At 35.6% G+C, this 24,475-nt stretch overlaps 1 protein-coding gene across 3 annotated transcripts in view; it reads left to right on the top strand.

The window, feature by feature from the left end:
* Positions 1 to 4,945: 4,945 nt before the first annotated feature.
* Dlc90F (dynein light chain 90F) overlaps positions 4,946 to 24,475 on the top strand; it is a 36,531-nt gene continuing 17,001 nt past the window's right edge. The window contains exons 1-2 of one of the 3 annotated variants that reach the window (XM_089108315.1): positions 4,946 to 5,077; positions 10,570 to 10,708. In XM_089108315.1, the coding sequence (XP_088964441.1) occupies positions 10,655 to 10,708 (54 nt within the window). In that variant the 5' untranslated portion in view covers positions 4,946 to 5,077; positions 10,570 to 10,654. Of the gene's footprint in view, positions 5,078 to 5,718; positions 5,850 to 10,569; positions 10,709 to 24,475 lie in introns of those variants that run through there. The other 2 variants (XM_089108314.1, XM_089108316.1) reach the window with 2 other exon arrangements.

Raw genomic sequence — 24,475 nt, 5'->3', positions numbered from 1 at the left:
ATTCTTTGATTGAAAATTCGAATAATATTATCATCTTTTCTGACTCTTTATCAAGCCTAGAGTTGCTGGCCTCAGCTCCTCAATATAAGTTGGACATTGACACTTATCATTGTCTCAGTATTATTGATAATCTTGCTTCAAGTGGCATAAAAACTTACTTTCAGTACATTCCTAGCCACTCTGGCATAAGTGGTAATCATCAGGTTGATGAAATAGCAAAAAATGCTATAAATATTGACCAGCCAAGTGGGAGACCAATCCCAATTAGAGATATTTACCGATGGAGGCTATCAGATATTAATTTTAATAAGATTAATCCCATCCTTTCCCCCTTTCCCAATAAGTATCTTTCTAAAATTTATCATAGAATTCGTTCTGGAACAAATGGACTAAATTTCCTTGCATTCTCATATAAGCTTTCTAATTCAAGTGGTTCAATTCCCCTGTCCCCTCTTTGCAGGCATTGTAATATGAATAATGAAACAATTGACCATTGCCTATTTGAATGTAATATGCTGACGTCTGCACAACATACCTTGCTTTCTAAACTGTTAAAATACCTCAAACACCACAAAATCCCACTATCAGCCAAGAGCCTAGCCAACTATACCTGCACACAGAGTATAGAAATCGACATCTATCATCTTATATTTGAACTCCTAGAGTCGAAAGATCTGCTGAAAGATATCTGAATATATCTAATAAATATGAGGCAATCAAGCCAGTAGCTCTGTAGCCCACAGAGTGAAGCAAAAGGAAAAGGGCTAAATAGTGTTACTGAACAGCCCGCTTGCTGTTAAATAGAAGAAGAAGAAGAAGAAGTATTGCTGTCCTTTTTTTTCCGTTTTCTCAAAAGAAAAAACTTATGTTTTTTCCTATTTTATTTTTTCGTACATTTTACACGCTATTAACAAAGACTGCTCAGAAAAAAAAAGAGAAAAAAGTACTCTGTGGCACGAGTTCCCATTTTATACAGTAAGCACCATTTGTCTTTTAGCGGGTTTTTAGGAGGAGGGCTGGAAATTTGACAAGAGTGGAAGTGCTACGCAAAGCTGGAAATCAGCACTGACTAATTAAAATCAAAATTTCTTTTTTATAGTTGATAGATGGCATTAGATCCGACATTTCATGGTGGAGGTTGGAGAATTTAAAGATGCGGGAAACCACGCGGGGGTGTTCCCATGCTTCAATTGACAAAGCTTGTTGACATGAGTGCGAGTGACGCAAAGCGCCGCGAGGGGTAAATTTGAGGCAAATTACATTTTTTATACAAAATTAACACTATTTTGCCACCCATAGTGGCACCAAAAAAACCAGCTGAGTGGCAACCCTGAACTCAGTTTGATGCATCTATTGACACGAACCAGAGCCTAAATTCTGTTAGTCTGGGAATTTTGCCTGGATTTAGAATTTTTGAAAGGCATATACTTATTATTAATAATTAAACTAAATTTTGATCAGTTAGACGAAATTCTTAACAATAAAATTTATCCCTTCAATAATCCGACAGGGTACAGTTTCGCTTTGCTGGTCACACTCACAGCCAATTTTCACAGCTATTTCCCGACATGGTCGTTTTTTTTTAATTGAAACAGAAAACCGGATGAACGATCATGTCGTAAAATTGGTTTGGAGCCTTTTCTCTTGAATTGTGGCCATACTGTTTGTAGAATAAATAAAACAAAATAATTTTTAATTTAGTTTTATTCAGAATACTGATAGTCTTAAGGCTCTGCCTCAAGTTTTACCATTTTCTTTTTTCCAACCTTTTTCTAAGGTTTCGGTAATCTTTAATGTTTAAAAAAATTACATTTGCAAAGTTTCTTTGCCATTTTTCAAGGATTTAATCAAATTAATTTTAATATGAATACTTTATTTGGGGAAAAAGTTAGACCTCTCAGACATTTTGTGGTAACAAGCTGTAAGTAAGGAGTGAAACTGCTCACAAGTAACTGAAACGCTAAGAAAGGGAATTTTTATACCAATAGACATATCCAAAGAATTGATTTATTATGGTGATTCCGAATATATAAGTTCTTTAATATATAAGGAATTTTGATCCATTAAAGGCTAAGAGCTGGAGAGAATTTGCTAGATTTTCAAAAAAGGGGAGAATCACCCCTTAAAAGTCAAAGAATTTTGAGAAATTTCACAATATCAGATTAAGTGTTGTAATTTATAAGATTTTTTTTCAAGTATAGGATAAAATACTTCAGCTAAATTGTCTGTTTTCTTTTAGGTAGAAATAAGCCTGCAGTGAGTTCTGGTGACGGTGGCGATAGTTGGTTGTATTTATTGCCATGAAGCTTTGAACAGTTGTGGATGCTTTGGGTCACTTGTAATAGGTGTGAGGGGCATTTGCATCGGCAACGTATCCCTGAAGATGAAATGTATCCCAGCTTTGCTTCAGGGGAAGGCAAAGCTGGCTTATAAGACGTAAAAATAGATTAATGTAAAAAAACGACCGTGCATTTATTTTCACCATAAAGTTTTATGCAGAAACCAGGGTAAACAAATCGTCTTCACTTTTGTTCTTCAAGATTTTCGGAAATTCCATTAAATTCTTGTAATTAATAATAACTAGTCCCCGAAGCCGCGCCGAAATAAGATTTGGTGGCACCGGACACAAGTATGCTCGGTAGCGGTGCGCCATCGGCGCGCCGAAAAAAATTCTTCGGCACACCGCTGAAAACTGATCAGTGGCGTGCCGTCAAATCGGCGTTTGTTCTATTTTTAGAATTTTTTTTGCTTGTTTTTTAAAGTTTCGAAAACTAAATTGGTATCAGTTCTTTTCAGAATTTCTTCTAAGCAAGAGTTTTTGGGGTCCACCAATCCTTTTCAGCTTATATACCGTGACTAAACTTCGGAACAAACAAGGATGAGACATCAATCTTAACTTTTCTCAAACATTCTTTTGATATAAATGATCGACAATGAGACCGTAAACTGCCTAAATATTCAATTAATCCGATAAAACAGGTAGTTTAAAATCTAAAAATTTAAATTTTGATGCTTAAATTAAAGCAAATTTATTTACACCATATCTGGTGCAAAAAACCGCAAAGGAATTTGAGGCATATGCTTTATTCCACGTATGGATTTATTGGTTTTGCATCCTACATAACATGTGATGCGTCCCAGTTGAATCCGCGATCGAAGAGAACAATCTTATCGAATCCTTTGATGACTCCTGGACTCTTTAAACGCAGGAGGAAGAAAAATAATGTTTGGAAGGCCTATATATCTTCTAAGGTAGTTACGTGCGATTCTCGACTTTGAATTTTAAAGTTTATAGAAGAGTTTATAATTCGCTTAGCCGGAGGGCCAAATCGTCATTTTACTCTAGTAAATTTTCTGCTTGCGGTAAATACATTAGGAAAACATGGCAAGTAATCAATTTTGTTATCAGGCCATATTCTCAGCCACCTTCTGTCTCTTTAAGTGTTTTGATTGATGTTAAAATCGTAGAGGGTGAGTTCAAGACGCACTTACTTCTTACTTTGCCAATATCAGGAAAACTACAGTCTCTTCTGTAAGTCCTTCTTCTTCTCTAATTTAGGTTTTATCTTGGACCATCTTGTCTTAAATCAATGGCTTTGGAGTCTATCTCTGAATTTGAAATGGCCAGATTTGTTAATAGTTTGAAGGGCTGTTCATCTTCTGGCCCAGACCGTATTTCTACTAAGGTTGTCAAGTTCCTTTTTCCTGTCATCGTTTCTGCTCTTATGAGACTTGTCAATGTTTCTTTTGAAAATAGTGTCTTCTCAAGTGTTTAGAACGTGCTCGTGTTATTATGCTTTTTGAAGGTGGTTCACGGAACAACCCTGCTAGTTATCGTTCTATATTTCTCTTATCAGTGTTTAGACATTTTTTTGAAAAAGCTGTGCTTTCTCGACTTCTTGGTTTTCTTTTTTTCGAAATTTTTTCATGATTCGCAGTTTGGTTTTAGGACAAAATACTCAGCTGAGTATCCATTTGCAAATCTCTTGAATCATTTACAAGCATCTTTTGACTCTGGTCTGATACCTGCTGCTCTTTTCCTGAATGTACGAAAAGCATTTTATTCAATAACACGCAAGTTTCTTCTTTGGAAACTATCCCATATTGGAATACAAAAGAGTACTTATTTTCGATTTCTATCATATTTATATGGTCGAGTTATGTCGGTTGATCCGCTCTTTTTTAACCCGTCTGAAATAAAATTTGGCGTTCCACAAGGATCAGCGATGGGGCCGATACTGTTTTTAATTTATGTCAATGACTTCATAAATGCGGTTAAAAATAAGAAACCTACCACTTTTTTATCGTCTTTGTCAACCTATTTCTGTCACTAATTGTGACAAGAGTTCGTACTTCTCCATGCTTTTACGGATGACGGCATTCTTGGACTCTTGGCACATGTGGCGGACCTGAATCTGATCTCCGTTCAAACATGATTGTCCTTTTTGAAAGAGTTATTCAATGGTTTGATGTTTATTATCTTCCCTTAAATGATGGAAAATCATGTTTTCTCATTTTCTCAAGAATTTCGAGGGCTTGCTCTGGTTTTGATATGTATCCCTTTTTTCTTTTCTACCACGGCTAGCGGGCTGGCAGAGTATCATAGAGGAATGTTTAATGGCTCATTTTAAAGGAGATTGCTCCATCTAGTGTCTTTTGAAAGTAAGAAAAAACTATTTGTCAAACAAAAATCAATTTTTTTCGTAAAAAATATTTTATATTAATTTTTTTTTCAATTACAAAAAGTTTTTAAATACAGCAATTACGTTTAAAATGAGCCATTAAACGGCTCTCTATGATGTTTTAGTGACCTGCAAGCTACGGAGAAGCAAAAATGGAAAAAAAAGATACTGTCGATACAGAATATCTTGGGTGCGGGCACTTTTCTTCTTTTTCAAGTCACTGAATTTTTTCTTGTTCTGATCATCACGGTTACCAAAAATATCCTTTAAAGTACACTTCTTTATCTAGCCAATGATTTTCACAAAAAGCATTTGAAGCTCGTCAAATCAAGCGCAAAAGCTCAAGAATGCTAAAGACAAATTAAAATTCTGAAGCTATTGTCTCATCCCCATGAGTAATTGCTTTTGCCATGTTTCCAAGTGCTTTTTGCACATTCTATTGTGCAATTCTTTTTTAGTTAATTAAACCCAGATATTTGAGATGGAAAAGGGTTTATTTTTATCATACCTTAAAAACCCTTCCTTACCGAAATTAATACCATGAGTTTGTCCCTGAGACATTGCTGAAACACTCTTTTAACAACCTGTATACACATAGTATTCTTACTACGTTTAGAATTTCCTGATATTTTTACTTTAATACCCTTACCTTTTTTGGAGACCTGGGCTCAAGCATGGGTATATATTGAATAATTTACATAAAGGACCTATGAATAAAGTGAAAATACCGCTCGATGCCTTTATTATGCTCCTTCCGAACATAATAATTGTTTTTGGCACAAATTCAATTTTATGCCCCTTGCAGATCCTCAAAGATGATTCCTTTTTCTCTTTTCTTAGATACGGCTTATATACCCTGTTAGCGTCACTATTGTTAAAACCGGCTTACCCATACAGTCCTTACCCCAGGGGCTGTGGGAGTATTTTCACTCCCAAGGGTGCAGTGATTGCACCTTTCGACTATTTTAAATGAAATAGCAATCTGAAAATTTGGTCAAATGTCTTCGGGGGAAGGCAACGAAACGAGTCATTAGATGGGTGCTGGTTGTGCTCCAATCACTTTTATACTTAAAAAGTGCTAAAAAACGGCAACCCTAGCTCATAAGCTCAAAATAATACAGTGGATTTTATTTTAATTGTAAAAGTTTGTAGGCAACCATAGAAAGGGTAATAATAACTAGCAGAGGTTTGAAGACTATTGAAATGGAAATATGATTTATCATCTTAGCCATTGTCTATAGGGTCTATAGATAATGATTCTTGCTTCATGTCATAGGCTAGCCAGGAAAGGCAATCTATCCTAGGCTAGCCTATAAGGCAGATATCTAGCAAGACAATCTCTCTGGATTTCCTGAAACATTTAGTGACTAGGATCTCCTGAAGGAAGCATGCTATTACTATTCCCAAAAACCATGGTTTCTTTTCAACCAATGCCTAGGGATATAGGCCTGCACAAAATTTTAGTGAGTTTGTGGGTTTTGCATTAGGCCTATCTTTTATGATTCTTGATAAAGGTCTAGACTAGTGGCTGTTGAGAAGGAAACATGTTAAGAAAATAATTGTTACTTCACAATATTCAGAATAATTTTAGGTAATTTTTTACCACATCATATTATTGACTTACAAATAAAGTGAATATGCCACTCAATGTCTTTTTTATGCTCTTTCCAAATATAATAATCATTTTTGTTAGAAATGAATTTCACCCCCACCCCTATAGCCTATATACCAATTCAGGGGGTAAATTTTTACCCAGGGTATATATTTCTACATTAGGGGGATAAAGTTTAAACTTACCTCCCATTTACATCAGAAATAAAATTTGCCCCCCCCCCCGAATGTAGAAATATAGGCTATACCCTGAATTGGCATATATAGGGGGGGGGGCTAAAATTCATTTCCAATAGAAATGATTGTTATATTCAGAATCAACATAAAAAAAGGCATTGAATGGTATATTCACTTTATTTTAAACTCAATAATATGATTTGGTAGGTATTTACCTATATTTGCACATTAGGGGGGCACATTTTATTTCTGATGTAAATGAGAGGTAAGTTTAAACCCCCACCTCCATAATGTGCAAATATATACCCTGGATTGCTATATAGAGGTGGGGGTAAAATTCATTTGCAACAACAATGAGTATTATATTTGGAAAGAGCATAAAAAAAAGGCATCAAGTGGTATATTGTCTTTATTTGTAAGTCAATAATATGATTTGGTAAAAATTTACCTCAAAAATGATATATTTCTAATGCACTCCATCACCCATTGCTTTTTTGTCAAAGTTTATTGAATTTGCAGGTACATGGGTTGAAAAAAAGAGACATAGGCCTATGGTGGAATGCATGAAGGGGCAAATCTTAAGCATTTTTATTGGGGAGGGGGGAGGGCAAGAGGGGTTCATATCCAGATAGTCAAGGGTATGGGCTGTATAATTTTTTTTCTTCAAATTGTTGAGGAGGGGAACCCTTTGCCCCCTAAACAATGCCCCTGAATGTATGTTCACTTTATTTGTAAGTCAATAATATGATTTGGTAAAAATTTACCTCAAAAATCATATATTTCTAATGCACTCCATCACCCATTGCTTTTTTGTCAAAGTTTATTCAATTTGCAGGTATATGGGTTGAAAAAAAGAGACATAGGCCTAGGGTAATGCATGAAGGGGCAAATCTTAAGCATTTTTATTGGGGAGGGGGAGGGCAAGAGGGGTTCATATCCAGATAGTCAAGGGTATGGGCTGTATAATTTTTTTTCTTCAAATTGTTGAGGAGGGGAACCCTTTGCCCCCCAAACAATGCCCCTGAATGCATAGTAGATACACAATTGTGCATATATATTTGCACATTAGGAGTGTTGAGGGTAAAATATAGGAGAGCTGTATATAATATGTATTAGTGACACTTATTCTACATGTTACTACTACAACTAATAACTCACAAAGCCACCTGAGGCCAACACATCTATGCATACTCCTCCTCCATCCCAAGCTATTCAAAGCCTCCCTCTTTACACCCTCCCAGGAAGTTTCCGTTTCCTTTAGATCTTTCTTTATGACATCATCTCACCCCAATGATGGATGACCTTCTTTTAGCTGACCTCTATTTGGCCCTAGATGGCTAGCCAAACAGGACACTTTTCAGCAATCTGCTATTTTTCATCCACAGAATATACAATAGCCATCTGAACCTTTTTCTCATTATAGCCCTAGAAAGCAGGATTGAATCACACTTCATACAGCCCACTGTTTGAAATATGGCCTGGGTATCCAGAACAATCCATAGGTAATTTCTCTGGAAAACATCTAGCAAATCTTCATCCGCTTTTTAGAGCATCCATGACTCATACCCATATTTGGCTACTCTTGTCACTGTAGCTTCCACAATTCTAATCTTGGTTTGTAGACTTATCTTCCTATTTCAAAACTTTTTTTAACTATGAAAAACACCCTGTTTTGACTTTTCTACATATAACATCTTCACTGCTCCTACCATTTTTACTAACAATACTACCAAGGTAAGTGAAGCTGTCCACCAGTTCAATCTTTTTTTTACCCAATGTCACTTTTTCATCTTCACTTACTCCTAGCTTTAGTGACTTAGTCTTCTTAACATTAATTTTTAAACCTATTCTAGCACCCTGAACTTACAAAACCTCTAAAAGTTCATTCATTTTACCTTAGAGCTCTGGAATGATGACTAGTTGTATGCAGGTTCACTGGTGACCATTTGTTGTTCCATCTTCAATGGCATCCCAATTGAGTTTACATTCTCTGGAGGACCACTCAGCATCTAGCCTTTGTTTAAAAACATCAACAGATTCAGCAGTAACTGTTTCATTAGCTAGTTTGTTCCAATTATTGACAATGCATATTGAGAATAATTGTGTACAGACTCTAGAAATTGTTGACTGCTTGACAAGTTTCAGGTGATGACCTCTACTTTTTGAATTGGTACCATCAGTAGAGAATAATGTAGGGAGGATATTAGCCCTCAATAACTTAGAGGTTAAAATAGCATCCCCTCTATTTTCTTGTAAGCAAGTGTTGGGAGATTCAGCTTTGATAGTCTTGCAGGGTAGGAAAGCTCTTGCATGCCAGGTATCACTTTAACAGCATGTCTCTGCACATCTTCAAGAACATTTTGTTCACACTTTTGTCTACGATGCCTAAATCATCAGCATACTCTAAGTCCAGGAGAGTTTTTCCTCCCCATTTGGTTTCATGGTCTCCTATTTCTTTTCCTGTGCTTCTTAAGACAAAATCCATCAAAATGATTTATATAAAGAGGGATAGAACACAACCCTGCTTAACTCCTGATCTAGTTCCCTACAAGGATTAGATTGTCACTGAAGTTCTTTTATCAACAGAACCAAATTCTTGCTCATAATCTATAAAACTGAGGATCAAGGGTGTTTAATATCTCAGGCACTTCTCAATTGTTAACCTAAGAGCAAAAATTTGGTTGATACATCCTCTACCTCTTTTAAAATTGCACTCTTATTCTCTTATAACTTTGTCTACAGCATCTTTCAGTCTAAAAAGTATCATATTAATTAGTAATTTGCTGTCTACAGACAGACTAATGCCGCAATATTTACCACACTCACTCTTATCGCCTTTCTTATATGGTACAGTGGTTTAATTAGGGTTCTCATAAAATTGCTAGGTATCAAAACTTCTATCCTCAGACCCACCATATTTAAGAAACTCATTTACCACACTATCAGCACCTGGAGCATTATAATTTTTTAATCCTTTTAGTGCCTATGGAAGTAATATAGACATGAAGTAGCTATTGTATATATGTATATTTTTTTTAATTATATTTTTTGTTTAAGATTTTATTTTATTATCTTTTCTGACTTCCCCCTGGTTTATACAATCTCGAAAACTTAATTTTCATTATGAAATTTCAATTTCAATATTACTTTATCAATTATTGACGAATTAGAATTTATCTAATTATAAAATAATAGATATTTTTGTGACTTCTGTCTGGTGTGTTTCAAGGGTTTGTTCTAATTTATCTATTATTGTCTAATTTATTATGAAATTTGAAATTTCATAATAAAAATTAAGTATTGGAGATTGTATTAATTCTCCATTTTGGGCAAGGAATGAGTTGGAAATGATAGATCAGAAACAGGATAATTACAAGATAATTGACAGAAGAGGGATAGAAATCACAAAAACTTGAAAAATTTGGGCCTGAAATTTACTTTTTGCTGTGCAAGACTAGAAAATGGGTTCTTATCCCTTTTGAAAGTGGTGTTGGAAGTTTTCCTACCTTTCATAGTTCACTGTGTGTAACTGGTGATGGGTCAACAATATTTGACGTTTTTATCCAAAATTGTACTTCATTCTTTTTTTGTTTTTTCTGTTGACTGGTTATGATTGGGACCACTGAATAAAAACCTGAAATAATGGGATTTTTTTTTCAAAATGGAGATAGACAAGACCGTTTCAAAAGATGTCACCCAGCAAGGAGGGCGGCCTTAAATACTAAGATTGACTAATTTTATATAATAAAAATATTTTTTATATATAATTTTATAAGAAACACTATTTATTCTTAAATATTCTTCAGGGGGAAAGGAAGGATCTGAGTTCACAAACTGTAGCCTACACTCAACAAAACAATGCAAAAACACCTATACTATTGAATTGTATGGCTGGTGTTTTGAGTCCAGACAAGAATGATATACATTGGTAAATTGTAATATATTTCAAGAATCAACATATATCAAGAAGGACATATGCTGGTAAATTAAACATATTTAAACAATGAATATTCAGTTGTTTGAATTATGGAAGCATGAAGGTTTTAACAGTTTTTAAGCTTTTACTTGAAAGCTTCGAATTTTTTTCTTTTTTTTTCAGGAAATTGGCACAATTTAGCCTGTGTATTGAACTAGTGCTTTGTATGCATTGACTGAAGACTTTGCCCCTTGTCAAGAACAGTAGAATGGAGCCAAATGCAGAATGCCCTTCCCTAAATAGTAGCTTGAATTTATCAGAGGTAATTGTACTTCCATCTCTATATGCAGTTTTTTGATTAATTTCGTAATTAAAATAGCCTTACAGTGACATTTTTCCTTAAGTAGCATAGAACAGTTTCAATCCTCTTGGAGATAAAAGAATGAAGATCTGTGTAAGATCTTAAATCTGTTGAATGTGATTGAGTATTGGATTCCTGACTTTGTCAAATTATAAGAATTAAAACCAAATACCTAACAACCAAAACCGAGTCATTCACCAATATTGACGATTTGCACGAAATCCAAAAACTTTTGAACTGCCATCAAAGGATAATAGCAAATTCTTCTCATTTTGGCCTTTATTGAATTTTATTCATCTTAATTTTGTTTTTTTGTTGGTTTGTTTTTTCACATTGACTCTTTTTTCTTTGTCTTTTTTGACATTTTCCTTAGATATTTTTTTTGATCGCGCTTAAGAAGAGAAGCGGCTGTCCTTTCGAAATATTCGCTTTGTTTTTTCAGTATTTACGTTTTGCCTTTAAAAATCCAATTTTGGTTCGATTTTTATCTATGTTATGGCAAGCCAACGTGGTTTAAAAAATTGTCAATGTCAGTATGCAAAATCCAATTAAAAACCTTTTGTCCAACAGCCTGGCACATAGCTAAAACTAAAACAAAAGGTATGGAAAAAATGTCTTAGTTAGTGATGATGATGCTTAATGAATCTATATCATAAGAACACTTTGAAGACACGTGACGTCGAGCATCACAGCGAATCACAAATGAAAAGGATGCTCAACGAAATCTGCAGTTAGAAAACATGCGGCAACGAGAATCACATATATACGAGCTTAGTATCTTTAGTACTCAATCAGTATCTTAGTATCGAGGTACTCAATCTTTATGTTAACTATTGCTTCCTGTCAGTTAATTTCAGCAAGAACGATTTATTTAAATTATGTCAAGGTTGCTGGGAGGGAAAACGAATTTTCCCAAAGACATGACCTATTTAGATCATTTTTTCGCACCAGAAAATCTTTGTGGCGTTTTTGAGAACAAATACACACTTTTACATATTTTATATTAATTTAAAAAACTTTTTCCACAAAATAAGTTTTTCAAAGAAAAGTAAAGAACTCCATTAAACAAAAAATGGAGCAAAAATAAAATCAAATAATCCACCAAACTTTAAACTACCACACATCATCATCAATAAATAAATGAAACCCCAAACGAACAGGAATTGCAATTATTAACAGAATCAAACTCAAAGGGAGCAGAAATTAAAATAAGTTGGGTGCAAAACCCCTATGCCTTCCCATGGCCAGAACATAATTTGCACTTAATTGAAAAAATATAAATGTTTTTACTTTTATAACTTTAATAAATCAAATAGTTTTAACATTTTGATTACTAAATATCAATATATGTATATTAAACTGACAATGCACATTCATTTGTATTTTTTCAGTAAAGTGCACATTTTGCTCTGGCCTTGGGAAGGCATAGGGGTTTTGCACCCAACTTATGTTTATTTCTGCTTGTTTTGAGTTTGTCTCGGTTAATTATTGTAAAATCTGTTCCTTTTGGGTTTCATTTATTTGTCGATGCTGATTTGTGGTAGTTTCATGCTTGGTAGATTATTTGATTTTATTTTTGCTCATTTTTTGTTTAATGGAGTTGTTTAATTTTATTTTAAAAATTATTTTTTTGAAAAATTTTTTAAATTAATTTCTTTTCGTTTTATATTGACATAGTCTTTTCAGGGAAAAAGAAAATAATACTTTAAATCTTTTCTTTTTTGAAGACTTTACAGTTTGGCCTGCTGTTTGTATGCCAGAGAAAAATTTTCAGCAATTTTTAACAACATACACCCTTTTTAAAAACTGTACACAAACTGTACTGTTTAATTTGTTTCCATGCCTCTTTTAGTTGTCCTTAAATAGAAACTTTGGTACCATTTGCAAAAAAATCTCTTTAGTTTCTTTGATAGTTTGTACACATTTGCATTAATCTAATTCGGTTAAATTTTATGACCAAAAGTGGGAGGGTTGGAGTGGAAGGGGGATTAGTTGCCTCAAATCACTTTCGGCTATTAAAAAGGGCATCCGCCCTTCCTATTTTCAATGGAATGAGCCCTTTTCGGGGTTCCCACGACAACTCCTTCGATACGAAGTGCCCTGGTCTAAACAACAACACCAACCAAAAATAATAATACATTATACCCACTTATATCTTTATATAAAAATGTCAAGCCTTCCAATCACTTTCGACTATTAAAAAGGTAACTAGGCCTTTCGATTTTCAATTGAATGAGCCCCTTTGGAAACGACAACTCTTTCTATAAACACCTTATATTCCCCCAGGGCATAAATTACAACCCTTACCCTAAGGTCTGTTAGGGTGGTTGTCATCCTCCAAGACCAAATTTCCAGAACTTTCAACTACGTTAAACAACATGGCTATCTCAAAATTTGGATTGGATGTGTTTGGGGAAATGGTGGGCGCGAGAGGGGCGTTAGTCGCCTTCCAATCACTTTCGACTATTAAAAGGGGCACAAGCCCCTCCAATTTCCAATTGAATGAGCGCTTTTCGAAATTTCTACAAAACTTCTTCGATACGAAGTGCCCTGCTCTAAGGGAAAATATTAGTAAATAATACATTGTGCCAACATCGTTCTTATATGCCCCCAGGGAATAACTTAAAACCCTTGCCCTGAAGGTTGTGGGGGAGTGTCCTTCTCTTTACTTAGTCCCCGTTCCTTCTCTCGTTCTTGAGTGTCCCCGTTCTTTACTTAGGCAGCGCGATCGTGCTGCCTATGATTTATACAACAACTTTCTATATAAGCCTTATATGCCCCCAGGGCATAACTTACAACCCTTGCACTGAGGGGTCTGAGGGAGTTATCATCCTAAAAGACCTAATTTCCAGAACTTTCAACAACGTTGAACAAAATGGATATCTCAAAATCTTGATTGGATGTGTTTTGGAAAATGGTTGGCGTGAGAGGGGCGTTAGTCGCTATCCAATCACTTTCACCTATTAAAAAAGGCACTAGCCCTTTCAATTTCCAATTGAATGAACCCTTGTGAAGTTTCTACGACAACGCTTTCAATAAAAACTTTATATGCCCCTGGGCATAACTTACAACCCTTGCCATGAGGGCTGCGAGGGGAGGGGTTGTCATCCTTAAAGACCTAATTTCCAAAACTTTCAACTACGTTGAACAAAATGACTATCTAAAAATATTGATTGAATGTGTTTGAGGAAAAGGCAGGCGTGAGAGGGGGGTTAGTTGCCCTCAAATCACTTTCGATTGTTAAAAAGGGTACTATCCCTTTTAGTTTCAAATTGAATGAGTCCTTTTTCAAGTTTTTGCGATAAAGATTTGAAGAAAAACCTTATTTGACTCCAGGGCTTAACTTATAATCCTTACCCTTAGGGTTGTGGGGAGTGTCCTCCTCAAAAACAGATTTTCTATCTGGAAATCAGCTACACTAAACAAAATAGCTATCTAAAAATTTTTATTGGATGTGTTTGGGGGAATGATGGGCGTGGGGGGGGGGGGGCTAGTTGCCCTCCAATCACTTTCGACTATTATAAAGGGCACTAGCTCTTTGAATTTCCAATCGAATGAGCTTTTTTTGAAGTTTCTACGGCAACAACTTCTTTAAAAACCTTATATGCCCCCAGGGCATAACTTAAAACCCTTGCCCTGAGGGCTGTTGGGGAGTGTCCTCCTCAAAAACATATTTTTCATATGGAATTCAACTATGCTGAACAAAATGGCTATCTAAAAATTTTGAATGGATGTGTTTGGGGAAAACATGGGCGTGGGGGGGGGGGCTCGTTGCCCTTCAATCACTTTCGACTATTAAAAAGGGCACTAGCCCTTTGAATTTCCAATGGAATGAGTCCTTTTCGAGGTTTCTACAACAACTCCTTCGATACGAAGTGCCCGGCTGAAGAAAAAAAAACACATTGTGCCCACATCGTGAGAGGGGCGTTAGTCGCTATCCAATCACTTTCAACTATCAAAAAAGGTACTAGCCCTTTGAATTTCCAATTGAATGAACCCTTTTGAAGTTTCTACGACAATGCTTTCAATAAAAACTTTATATGCCCCAGGGCATAACTTACAACCCTTGCCCTGAGGGCTGTGGGGGGAGGGGTTGTCATCCTTAAAGACCTAGTTTCCAAATACTTTCAACTACGTTGAATAAAATGGCTATCTAAAAATTTTGATTGGATGTGTTTGGGGGAAATGTGGGCGAGAGAGGGGGGTTAGTTGTCGTCAAATCACTTTCGACTATTAAAAAAGGTACTATCCCATTGAATTTCAAATCGAATGAACTCTTTTTCAAGTTTCTACGACAAAGATTTCAATAAAAACCTTATATGCCCCCAGGGCATAACTTATAATCCTTTCCCTGAAGGTTGTGGGGGTGTTGCCTCCTCAAAAACATATTTTCTATCTGTAAATCAACTATGCTGAAAAAAATGGATATCTAAAATTTTTGATTGGATGTTTTTGGGGGAATGTTGGGTGTGGGGTGGGGGGCTAGTTGCCCTCCAATCACTTTCGACTATTAAAAAGGGCACTCGAACTCTCAATTTCCAATCGGATAAGCCTCTTTTGAAGTTTCTACGACGACCCCTTCCATATGAAGTGCCCTGCTGTAAAAGAAAAAAATAATAAATACTATATTGTGTCAACATCGTTTTTATGTGGCCCACGGGTATAGTCGGCCACTCAGGTCATGTGGGTGGTGGGGGAGTGTTCACAAAATAAACATATTTTCTATCTTATAAACAACCATGCTGAACAACTCGGCTATCTCAAAATTTTGTTTGGAGTTGTGTGGGGGAATGATGAGCGTGGGGGGGCTAGTTTCACCCCAATCACTTTCTACTATTAAAAAGGGCACCAGCCACTCCAATCTCCAATGGAATGAGCCCTTTTCGAAGTTTCTACGACAACTCCTTCGATACGAAGTGCCCGGCCGAAGAAAAAAAACACATTGTGCCCACATCATAAGAGGGGCGTTTGTCGCTATCCAATCACTTTCAAATATTAAAAAAGGCACTAGCCCTTTGAATTTCCAATTGAATGAGCCCTTTTGAAGTTTCTACGACAATGCTTTCAATAAAAACTTTATATGCCCCAGGGCATAACTTACAACCCTTGCCCTGAGGGCGGTGGGGGGAGGGTTTGTCATCCTTAAAGACCTAATTTCCGAAACTTTCAAATACGCTAAATAAAATGGCTATCTAAAAATTTTGATTGGATGTGTTTGGGGAAAAGGTGGGCTTGAGAGGAGGGTTAGTTGCTTTTAAATCACTTTCGACTATTAAAAAGGATACTATCCCTTTGAATTTCAAATCGAATGAGCCCTTTTTCAAGTTTCTACGACAAAGATTTCAATAAAAACCTTATAGGCCCCCAGGGCATAACTTATAATCCTTTCCCTGAGGGTTGTGGGGGAGTGTCCTCCTCAAAAATATATTTTCTATCTGGAAATCAACTACGCTGAACAAAATGGCTATCTCAGAATTTTTATTGGATGTTTTTGGGAGAATGATGGGCGTGGGGGGGGGGGCTGGTTGTCCTCCAATATATTTCGACCATTAAAAAGGGCACTAACCCTTTGAATTTCCAATCGAATGAGGCTGTTTTGAAGTTTCTACAACAAAGCCTTCTATAAAAACCTTCTATGGCCCCAGGGCATATTTTAAAACCCTTGCCCTGAGGGTTTTGGGGGAGTGATTGGGGTGGAGGAGGAGCGTGCATAGCTGTGTTGGCCTCAGGCGGCTTGGTGCTGCGATGAGTTGTTAGTAGTAGTAGTAGCAGTCCTCCTCAAAAACATATTTTATATCTGGAAATCAACTACGCTGAACAAAGTGGCTATCTCAAAATTTTGATTGGATGTGTTTGGGGGAATGATGGGCGTGGGGGGGGGCTTGTTGCTCTCAAATCACTTTCGACTATTAAAAAGGGTACTATCTCTTTTAGTTTCAAATTGAATGAGTCCTTTTTCAAGTTTCTGCGATAAAGATTTCAATAAAAACCTTATATGCCCCCAGGGCTTAACTTATAATCCTTGCCCTGAGGGTTATGGGGAGTGTCCTCCTCAAAAACATATTTTCTATCTGGAAATCAACTACGCTGAACAAAATGGCTATTCTAAAAATTTTTATTGGATGTGTTGGGGGGAATGATGGGCGTGAGGGGGGGGGGCTAGTTGCCCTCCAATCACTTTCGACATTAAAAAGGGCACTAGCCCTTTGAATTTCCAATGGAATGAGCTTTTTTTGAAGTTTCTATGACAACACCTTCTTTAAAAATCTTATATGCCCCCAGGGCATAACTTAAAACCCTTGCCCCGATGGTTGTGGGGGAGTGTCCTCCTCAAAAACATATTTTCTATCTGGAAATCAACTACGCTGAACAAAATGAATATCTCAAAATTTTGAATGGATGTGTTTGGGGAAATGATGGGCGTGGGGGGGGGGCTAGGTGCCCTCCAATCACTTTCGACTATTAAAAAGGGCACTAGAAGAAGAAGATTTTATTTGAATAAATCAACATAACAAAAAAACATATACCCCCAACAGAGAGCAAAGCTCGTAAAATTGGGTATTAATAAAAAAAAAAAAAAAAAAAAAAAAAAAAAAAAAAAAACATTTCCTCATCATAACAAAAGAGAGAAAGAAAAAAAAACCTGGTTAAAGAAAAAAACAAAAAACATAACAAACATAAAGAAAACAAACGCTGGACAAGTGGGGCATGGAAGGCTATCCCAACATGGGTAACAAATATAAACAAAAAAAATAATAATAATAAAAAAATTTCTATTCCACCATCACAGGTCAATACATAATTTTAATATTTTCTTCCTTAGAACTGATATTTGCCGAAATGACTCAATTTGAATTCTATCTTTCAGCCTATATTTATTTGAAATAAATGGTATTTGGTATCTAATTGAAAATTTAGATCTTTCACAATTAACAAAGGGAATTCGATATGTTCCAGAACACCTAAGAGCCGAAGGAGTTGGCAGAATCAACAGAGATTTTTCATAAAAATAACTACTAGGATCTTGTATTTTAAAATGTCATATTGATATATTAAGTTCTCTTATATGTTTCAGATCTAAGAAATTCAAGAAAAGAAATAATGTTTCAGTTTCCGATGCATCTCTAAGTTTTGATGGACGATGTAAAAAATTTCCAAGTATTCTCACTGCTTTATTTTGAAGGATCTGTAGGGGTTTTATATGCGTCCAAAAAGTATTTAAATAAATAATTGTGCAATAATTTAAATAAGGAGCAATCAAAGAATGATAAATTATTTTTAAAATTGAAAATGGAAAAACATGTTGCAAACGATACATAGACCCAATATTTTGCGAAAGTTTCACCCTTAAATGATCAATATGAGTTTGAAATGACAAAAGGGGATCAATAAAAACTCCTAAATAACGATATGATTGAACTCTACGTATTTTATGCTCACCAACTTGAAGCTCCTGACATGAAATTTTTTTAGTAGCACGTTTTGAATGACCAAAAACCATAAATTCAGTCTTCTTAAAATTCGGTACTAAATAATTAGATACAAACCATCGATTAACTGAACTAACAGTGTTAAACAGATTTTGAATCAATGTAGACGAATCCTTCGCTTTAACAGAAACAGCTGTGTCATCTGCAAATAAAATTGCAAGACCATTATTTCCCTGCAAACATCGTGGGAGATCATTAATATACATCAAAAATAAAAGCGGTGTGGGACACCAATATCTTCAAGATCATTTAAACTAGACAAATGTCCATCAACATCTACCACGATTTTACGTTCATAAAGGTATGATCTTATTATTTCTAGTCCTTTCCCTCTTTTACCGGAATTTTCCATTTTATCAAAAAGAATTTCATGGTTTAAAGTGTCAAATGCTTTTTTAACATCATAAAAAACAGTAGATACATGATAATTACTATCTAAGCAGTCATTTATTTCTAATACAAGAGCTGCAACTGCTTGTTCCGTCGAATGGCCTGCCCTAAATCCAAACTGATGTTTGGTAAAAAAATTTATTTTATCTAGATAATTAGTAATCCTTCCTTTTGAAATTTTTTCCAATACTTTAGACAATGGTGATAAAATTGCAATAGGACGATAATTATTTGTATCAGATTTATCTCCTTTTTTATGCAATGGTATTACACGTGCAATTTTCCATCTTTTAGGAAATGTACCTGAGAAAATACATAAATTTAAAATATGAAGCAATGGTTCAAAAATTTCACCTGCAATATTTTTTAGCAAATTAGTTGAAAGTTCATCATATCCCAATGAATTACCATTTTTTAAATTCTTAATGACCTTTTGAACTTCTGCAAAAGTAACAGGGGCCATAAATATGCTCGTATCTTCAGTGGGTGGTAGATATTTTTTATGCGACCTTGGGGAAGAAAGGTCAACTTCTCCTGAAACAACAGATGATCCAATACTAGCAAAATATTCACTAAACTTCTTAGCAACAGCTTGTGGTCCTCTAAATTCTTTACCATTAATATCAAATAACACTTCAGGGTGTAACAACTTTTTATTTCTTCCAATTTTATCTTTAATCAAACTCCAAGTTTTTCTAGGGGAATCTGAATTTCGAAAAGAATTTTCATAATAAAGTCTTTCACTTACTCTAAGGATCCTTACCAGCATATTCTTATAATTTTTAAAACGCATTATATTTATTTCCGTGGGATATTTTATTCTAATTTTATATAAACGATTTTTCTCATTAATAGATCTCAAAAGTGATTCATTTATCCAAGGTTTTTTTGGGGTAAGTTTCTTTCCTCTCGGGCTTTTATATGGGCAAAAAAGATCAAGCTTTTCATTCATAATATAATAAAATTTATCTAATGATTGGTTCGGATCCTTCTCATCAATTACAGGACTCCAATCAACATCACCAAGCCCTTCTTTTAACCTTAACACAATTTTATGTGAAAAATCTCTACGCTTGGTTTGATTTTTTTTATTATGCGGAAAATTTATAAGAAAATCAGACATAATTATACAGTGGTCAGATGAATCATCAGGAATAATAAATGTATTAACAGCACTATAAGGTGAAAAAATATTATCAATAAGTGAAAATGATGTATCAGCTATTCTAGAGGGCACAAAACATACGGGGTTTAGTCCATAAGATAGTGGTTCCTCCAAAAACTGCAACATATTTCTATCTATTCTATTCTGATCTGCAGATAGGAGTTTCATTAAATCAATATTAAAATCACCCATAACTAAATAAGGAGTATTAAGACTAGCTAATTTATCCAACATACTTTCAATATGATTTTTAAATTCTATCTGGCTGGATGACGGAGTACGGTAAGTAACTGCAATTAAAAGCTTCCGATTATTTGGAAAAGAGCATTCAACTACACAAGATTCAAAAATCATTTCAATATTCATTGGCAAAAAATCAATCCTTATACGTGCTGGTATGCAATTTTTAATCAAAACACCTAGACCCCCTTGTTTTTGTCTTTTCCGACCGATGTGAAAAAATTGGTAATCTTTTACATGTATATTTTCAATTGAAAAATCATCTAAAAAAGTTTCACATAGGCCTAATATATCTGTATCTGAATCCGACAAAAAAATTTCAATCACATCCTGCGCAGTCCTCCAACCCCGGCAATTCCAAAACGACATCCTACTTGTATTTACATTTTTTCTTACCAGCTCATTCATAAATATATATTGATTTTTTGGGATATCAAAATTACTAGAAGTATTTTCATCATCACCAGCTACAATAGTTTGAAAAATTGACTGAAATGAAAGAGAATTCCGCTCAAATTCTTTTAACCTTGATGATGGAATTTCACGATTATCTCTATCCATTATCAAATAGTAACCCCACGTTAAGAGAAACCACACCATGCCCTAAAAGACCAGCAAACCATAATAAAAAATAACAATTAAAAAAACAAAACAAAAAAAAAGTAATCTCCATTCCAAGTCGTTTTCCCTCATTACGACTAATCTGCGCAAATTTTAATTTAGAAACATAAATATCTTCATCAAAACCAAAAAACACTACTACTGTTTCCAAGCCTAGTATAACTGAAAGCCAAGACCAATCCATAAGAACTCCAATCACAACCCGGTACGCTCCGCACAGCGCTATACATTATACACCATTAATACTTTTCCTCATTTTGTTTTTTTTACATTATTCCATCCACAACATCTTTTTTAAAAAAAGGAAGATAAAAAAACACGAGACAACATTACTTCATACCAATATGCTATCACAAAAAAAAACAAAGAAGTAAAAGCACAACAAAATAATAACTCAAAACCATATTAAACTAAAATAATTAATATGAATATAAATATGACAACCCGCCTAGCATTGCATAGGCCCACCTCGAGGATTTATCGGCACTGACAATTCAGGAATCACGTCATTCACGGAGAAAGAAACACGCAGGCCATTTGGCCGATCAAAACAAAGGAGAGGTGGAACCGATTTTGTTACCCAAGCTTGAATACCACAATCAGCAAACTTTGATCTTTTTTCAATCAGCCGTTTTCTAATATCTCTCACTGCCGTCGGAGCATCATCACTAAGATAAATATCTTTATGACCGCAAACAGTCTTTCCTTTAAGTTTTTTACTCTGTTTCAGAATCGTTATTTTTATTCTTTAGACCGAACAGTAACTTTAAAATATCTACGCTCTTTTTTAACTTCTGTAACAGCAAATTCTGGGGTCTTGTTTACACCTAGTCATTCTTCACAAACAGTTTTGAAAATCGATTTAGCTTCCTCTTTATTATCTCAAGGTACATTCCAAACCACTATATTTTTCTCATTCATTCTATACTCGCAATGCATTAACCGATTTTTCAACTGATTATTTTCTTCACGGAGAAACACTGACTCAGCTGTAACAACACTAATCTGTGATTTTACATTTATTATTTCATTCTCAGTAGCCGCCACAAGGGTCTGGATCGTCGAAAATTTCTGCGATTGGCCAGATAGCGCTTCCTCAAGCGATTTGACCCGGGTTTCCAGAGATTTGAACTGGTCCGTGATACCGTCAAGCTTTTTTCCATTGTCTTTCACTATAGTTAGAATTTCAGAAAAGCTCCGAGCCAGCGTCGAAATTGACAAAGTTTCTCCCTCTTTAGGTGAAGATGACGAATAATCATTTTGATCCTCTTCGAATGAGACTTCTTTACGGTTTCTTTTATTTCGCCCCATGAATAAGCAGCAATTAAAAAAATGGACAAATAGTCTTACCTCAGCCGGCAACGATTGTTTATCCACGATGTTGCTAGCGTGCAGTGCTTTTAGCCGTTTGGCACGGCAAACACCTTTTCCAACGTCGGTAATCAAAGGCTCTGTTTATAATGACTCAAATCCAATCCTCTTTTACTCCATGCAATTCTTCAGTTCAAAGCAATAATCACACACCAAAAAATTTTCTTTCATCAATTCAAAACATTAATCTCACAAGATATTTCACTCCTCAGCCAAAACTACCGCAGGCACGGAGCGCCTAAGGTGTTACTCGTTCGGGGAATGAATCATGACTGAACACTAGCCCTTTGAATTTTCAATGGAATGAGCCCTTTTCGAGGTTTCTACGACAACTCCTTCGGTACGAAGTGCCCGGCTGAAGAAAAAAAAACACATTGTGCCCACATCGTGAGAGGGGCGTTAGTCGCTATCCAATCACTTTCAACTATTAAAAAAGGCACTAGCCTGTTTTGGCATATGCCCTCAGGGCATAACTTAAAACCCTTGCCCCGAGGGTTGTGGGGGAGTGTCCTCCTTTAAAACATATTTTCTATCAGGAAATCAACTACGCTGAACAAAATGGCTATCTCAAAATTTTGATTCGTGGGGTTGGGGGAAATAATGGGCGTGGGGGGGGGGCTAGCTTCCTTCAAATTACTTTCGAGTATTAAAAAGAGCACTAGTCACTTTCGTTTCCAATCTAAAGAGGCTTTTTCTAAATTTCTACGAAAACTCCTTCGATACGAAGTGCATGACTGAAGAAGAAAAAAAAACACATTGTGCCCACATCTGTCTTTACTTAGGCAGCGTTAGCGCGCTGCCTATGATTATATACTACTACTACTAACAACTCACTGCAGCACTAAGCCGCCTGAGGCCAACACAGCTACGCATGCTCCTCGTCCATCCCAATCTATTAAAAGCCCCCCTATTTACGCCCTCCTAAGCAGTTCCCATTTCCCTTACGACATCCTTCCACCCCACTCGTGGACGACCTACTTTTCGTTTGGTCCTAGACGGTTCGGTGACAAGGATAATTTCTGGCAATATGTCATCTTTCATCCGTAGAATGTGTCCTAGCCAGATCATCCTTTCTCTCATTATAGCCATAGAAAGCTGAATTTAACCACGTTTTTCGCACAGCTTACCATTTGAGATACGGTCAGTTAGGCTGATACCCAAAATAATCCGTAAGTAATTTCTCTGGAAAACACGTAGCAACTCCTCATCTGTTTTTCGAGGCGTCCACGCTTTGACCACTTCTGTCACTGTAGCTTCCAATATTCTAATCTTGGTTCGGAAACATATCTTCCTATTCTTCGTAACTTTTTTCAACTGTGAAAAGACACTCTGGGTTATTTTACTTTTAACATCTTTACGGTACCCACCTTCTTAACTAATATTGCAACCTAGGTAAGCGAAGCTGTCCACTTGATCAATCTTTTCGCCATCCAACATTACCTCTTCACTTATTCCTAGTGTTAGCGACTTAATCTTCTTAACATTAATTTTCAAACATATTCTTGCACCCTGAACTTGCAAAAACTCAATTTCATTCATTTTACTAACTTTTCATATAGGATGCTTTAATCACCAGCATAATCTAAGTCTAGGAGACTTTTACTTTGCCATTTGATTCCATGTTCTCCCATAGCCTTTGCTGTGGTCCTTAGGACAAAGTCCATCAAATAGGGTCCATGTAAACGGGGATAGAATACAACTCTGCTTGACTCCTGATTTAAAACGAAACCAGCTACTAGCCTCACTTTCTACCTTAATTGTACCAATGTTCTTCTTGAATTAACTGAGGACTAAACGCATTTGATGACTCAGGCTCTTCTCAGTTAATAATCTAAGAGTGCAAATTCGGTCGATGTATCCTCTACCCTTCCTAAAACCACACTGTTCTTCTCTTAAAACTTTATCTACGACTTTTCTAAGTCTAAAAAGTATCATCATATTGAGTAATTTACTTCCTACAGAAAACAGACCAATGCAGTCACTATTATACCCTTTCTTATGGAAGGATTTAATAAGAGATTTCCTGAAATCTAGGTACTTCTTCTTTTTCAAAAGTAAAATTCATAATCTTCAGTAACTTATCGCTAACTAATATCACAACCACCAGGTATGCGAAAAGTTTCAAAACAACCAGTAACAGGACTCGACAAAATTCCAAAAGCTGCCGAAAAAATTCAAGATAGTGGTAGCACTGGCATTTTCTGAAAAAAATCCGCGGGTAAATTTAACTAGGCCATGAAAACTGCCAAGTAGCATGGCTACTATGCTACCCCACTTTTTGCACGCCGGACAACCATCATATTTAAAAACTCATTTACCACAATATCAGCATCCGGGGCTTTATAATTTTTTACTCCTTTTTGTGTCACAAACTTTTTCTTTCCTTTCTATATATTTTCCTGTAACTCCATCACGGTTTGGCACATTCTCAAAATGTTCTGCCCATCTTTC

Source organism: Artemia sp. Qi Xiang Cuo, chromosome 2 (genome assembly GCF_049724085.1).
Source record: "Artemia sp. Qi Xiang Cuo chromosome 2, ASM4972408v1, whole genome shotgun sequence".
Taxonomy (NCBI): Eukaryota; Metazoa; Arthropoda; class Branchiopoda; order Anostraca; family Artemiidae; genus Artemia; species Artemia sp. Qi Xiang Cuo.
This window is presented reverse-complemented; position numbering and strand designations above follow the sequence as displayed.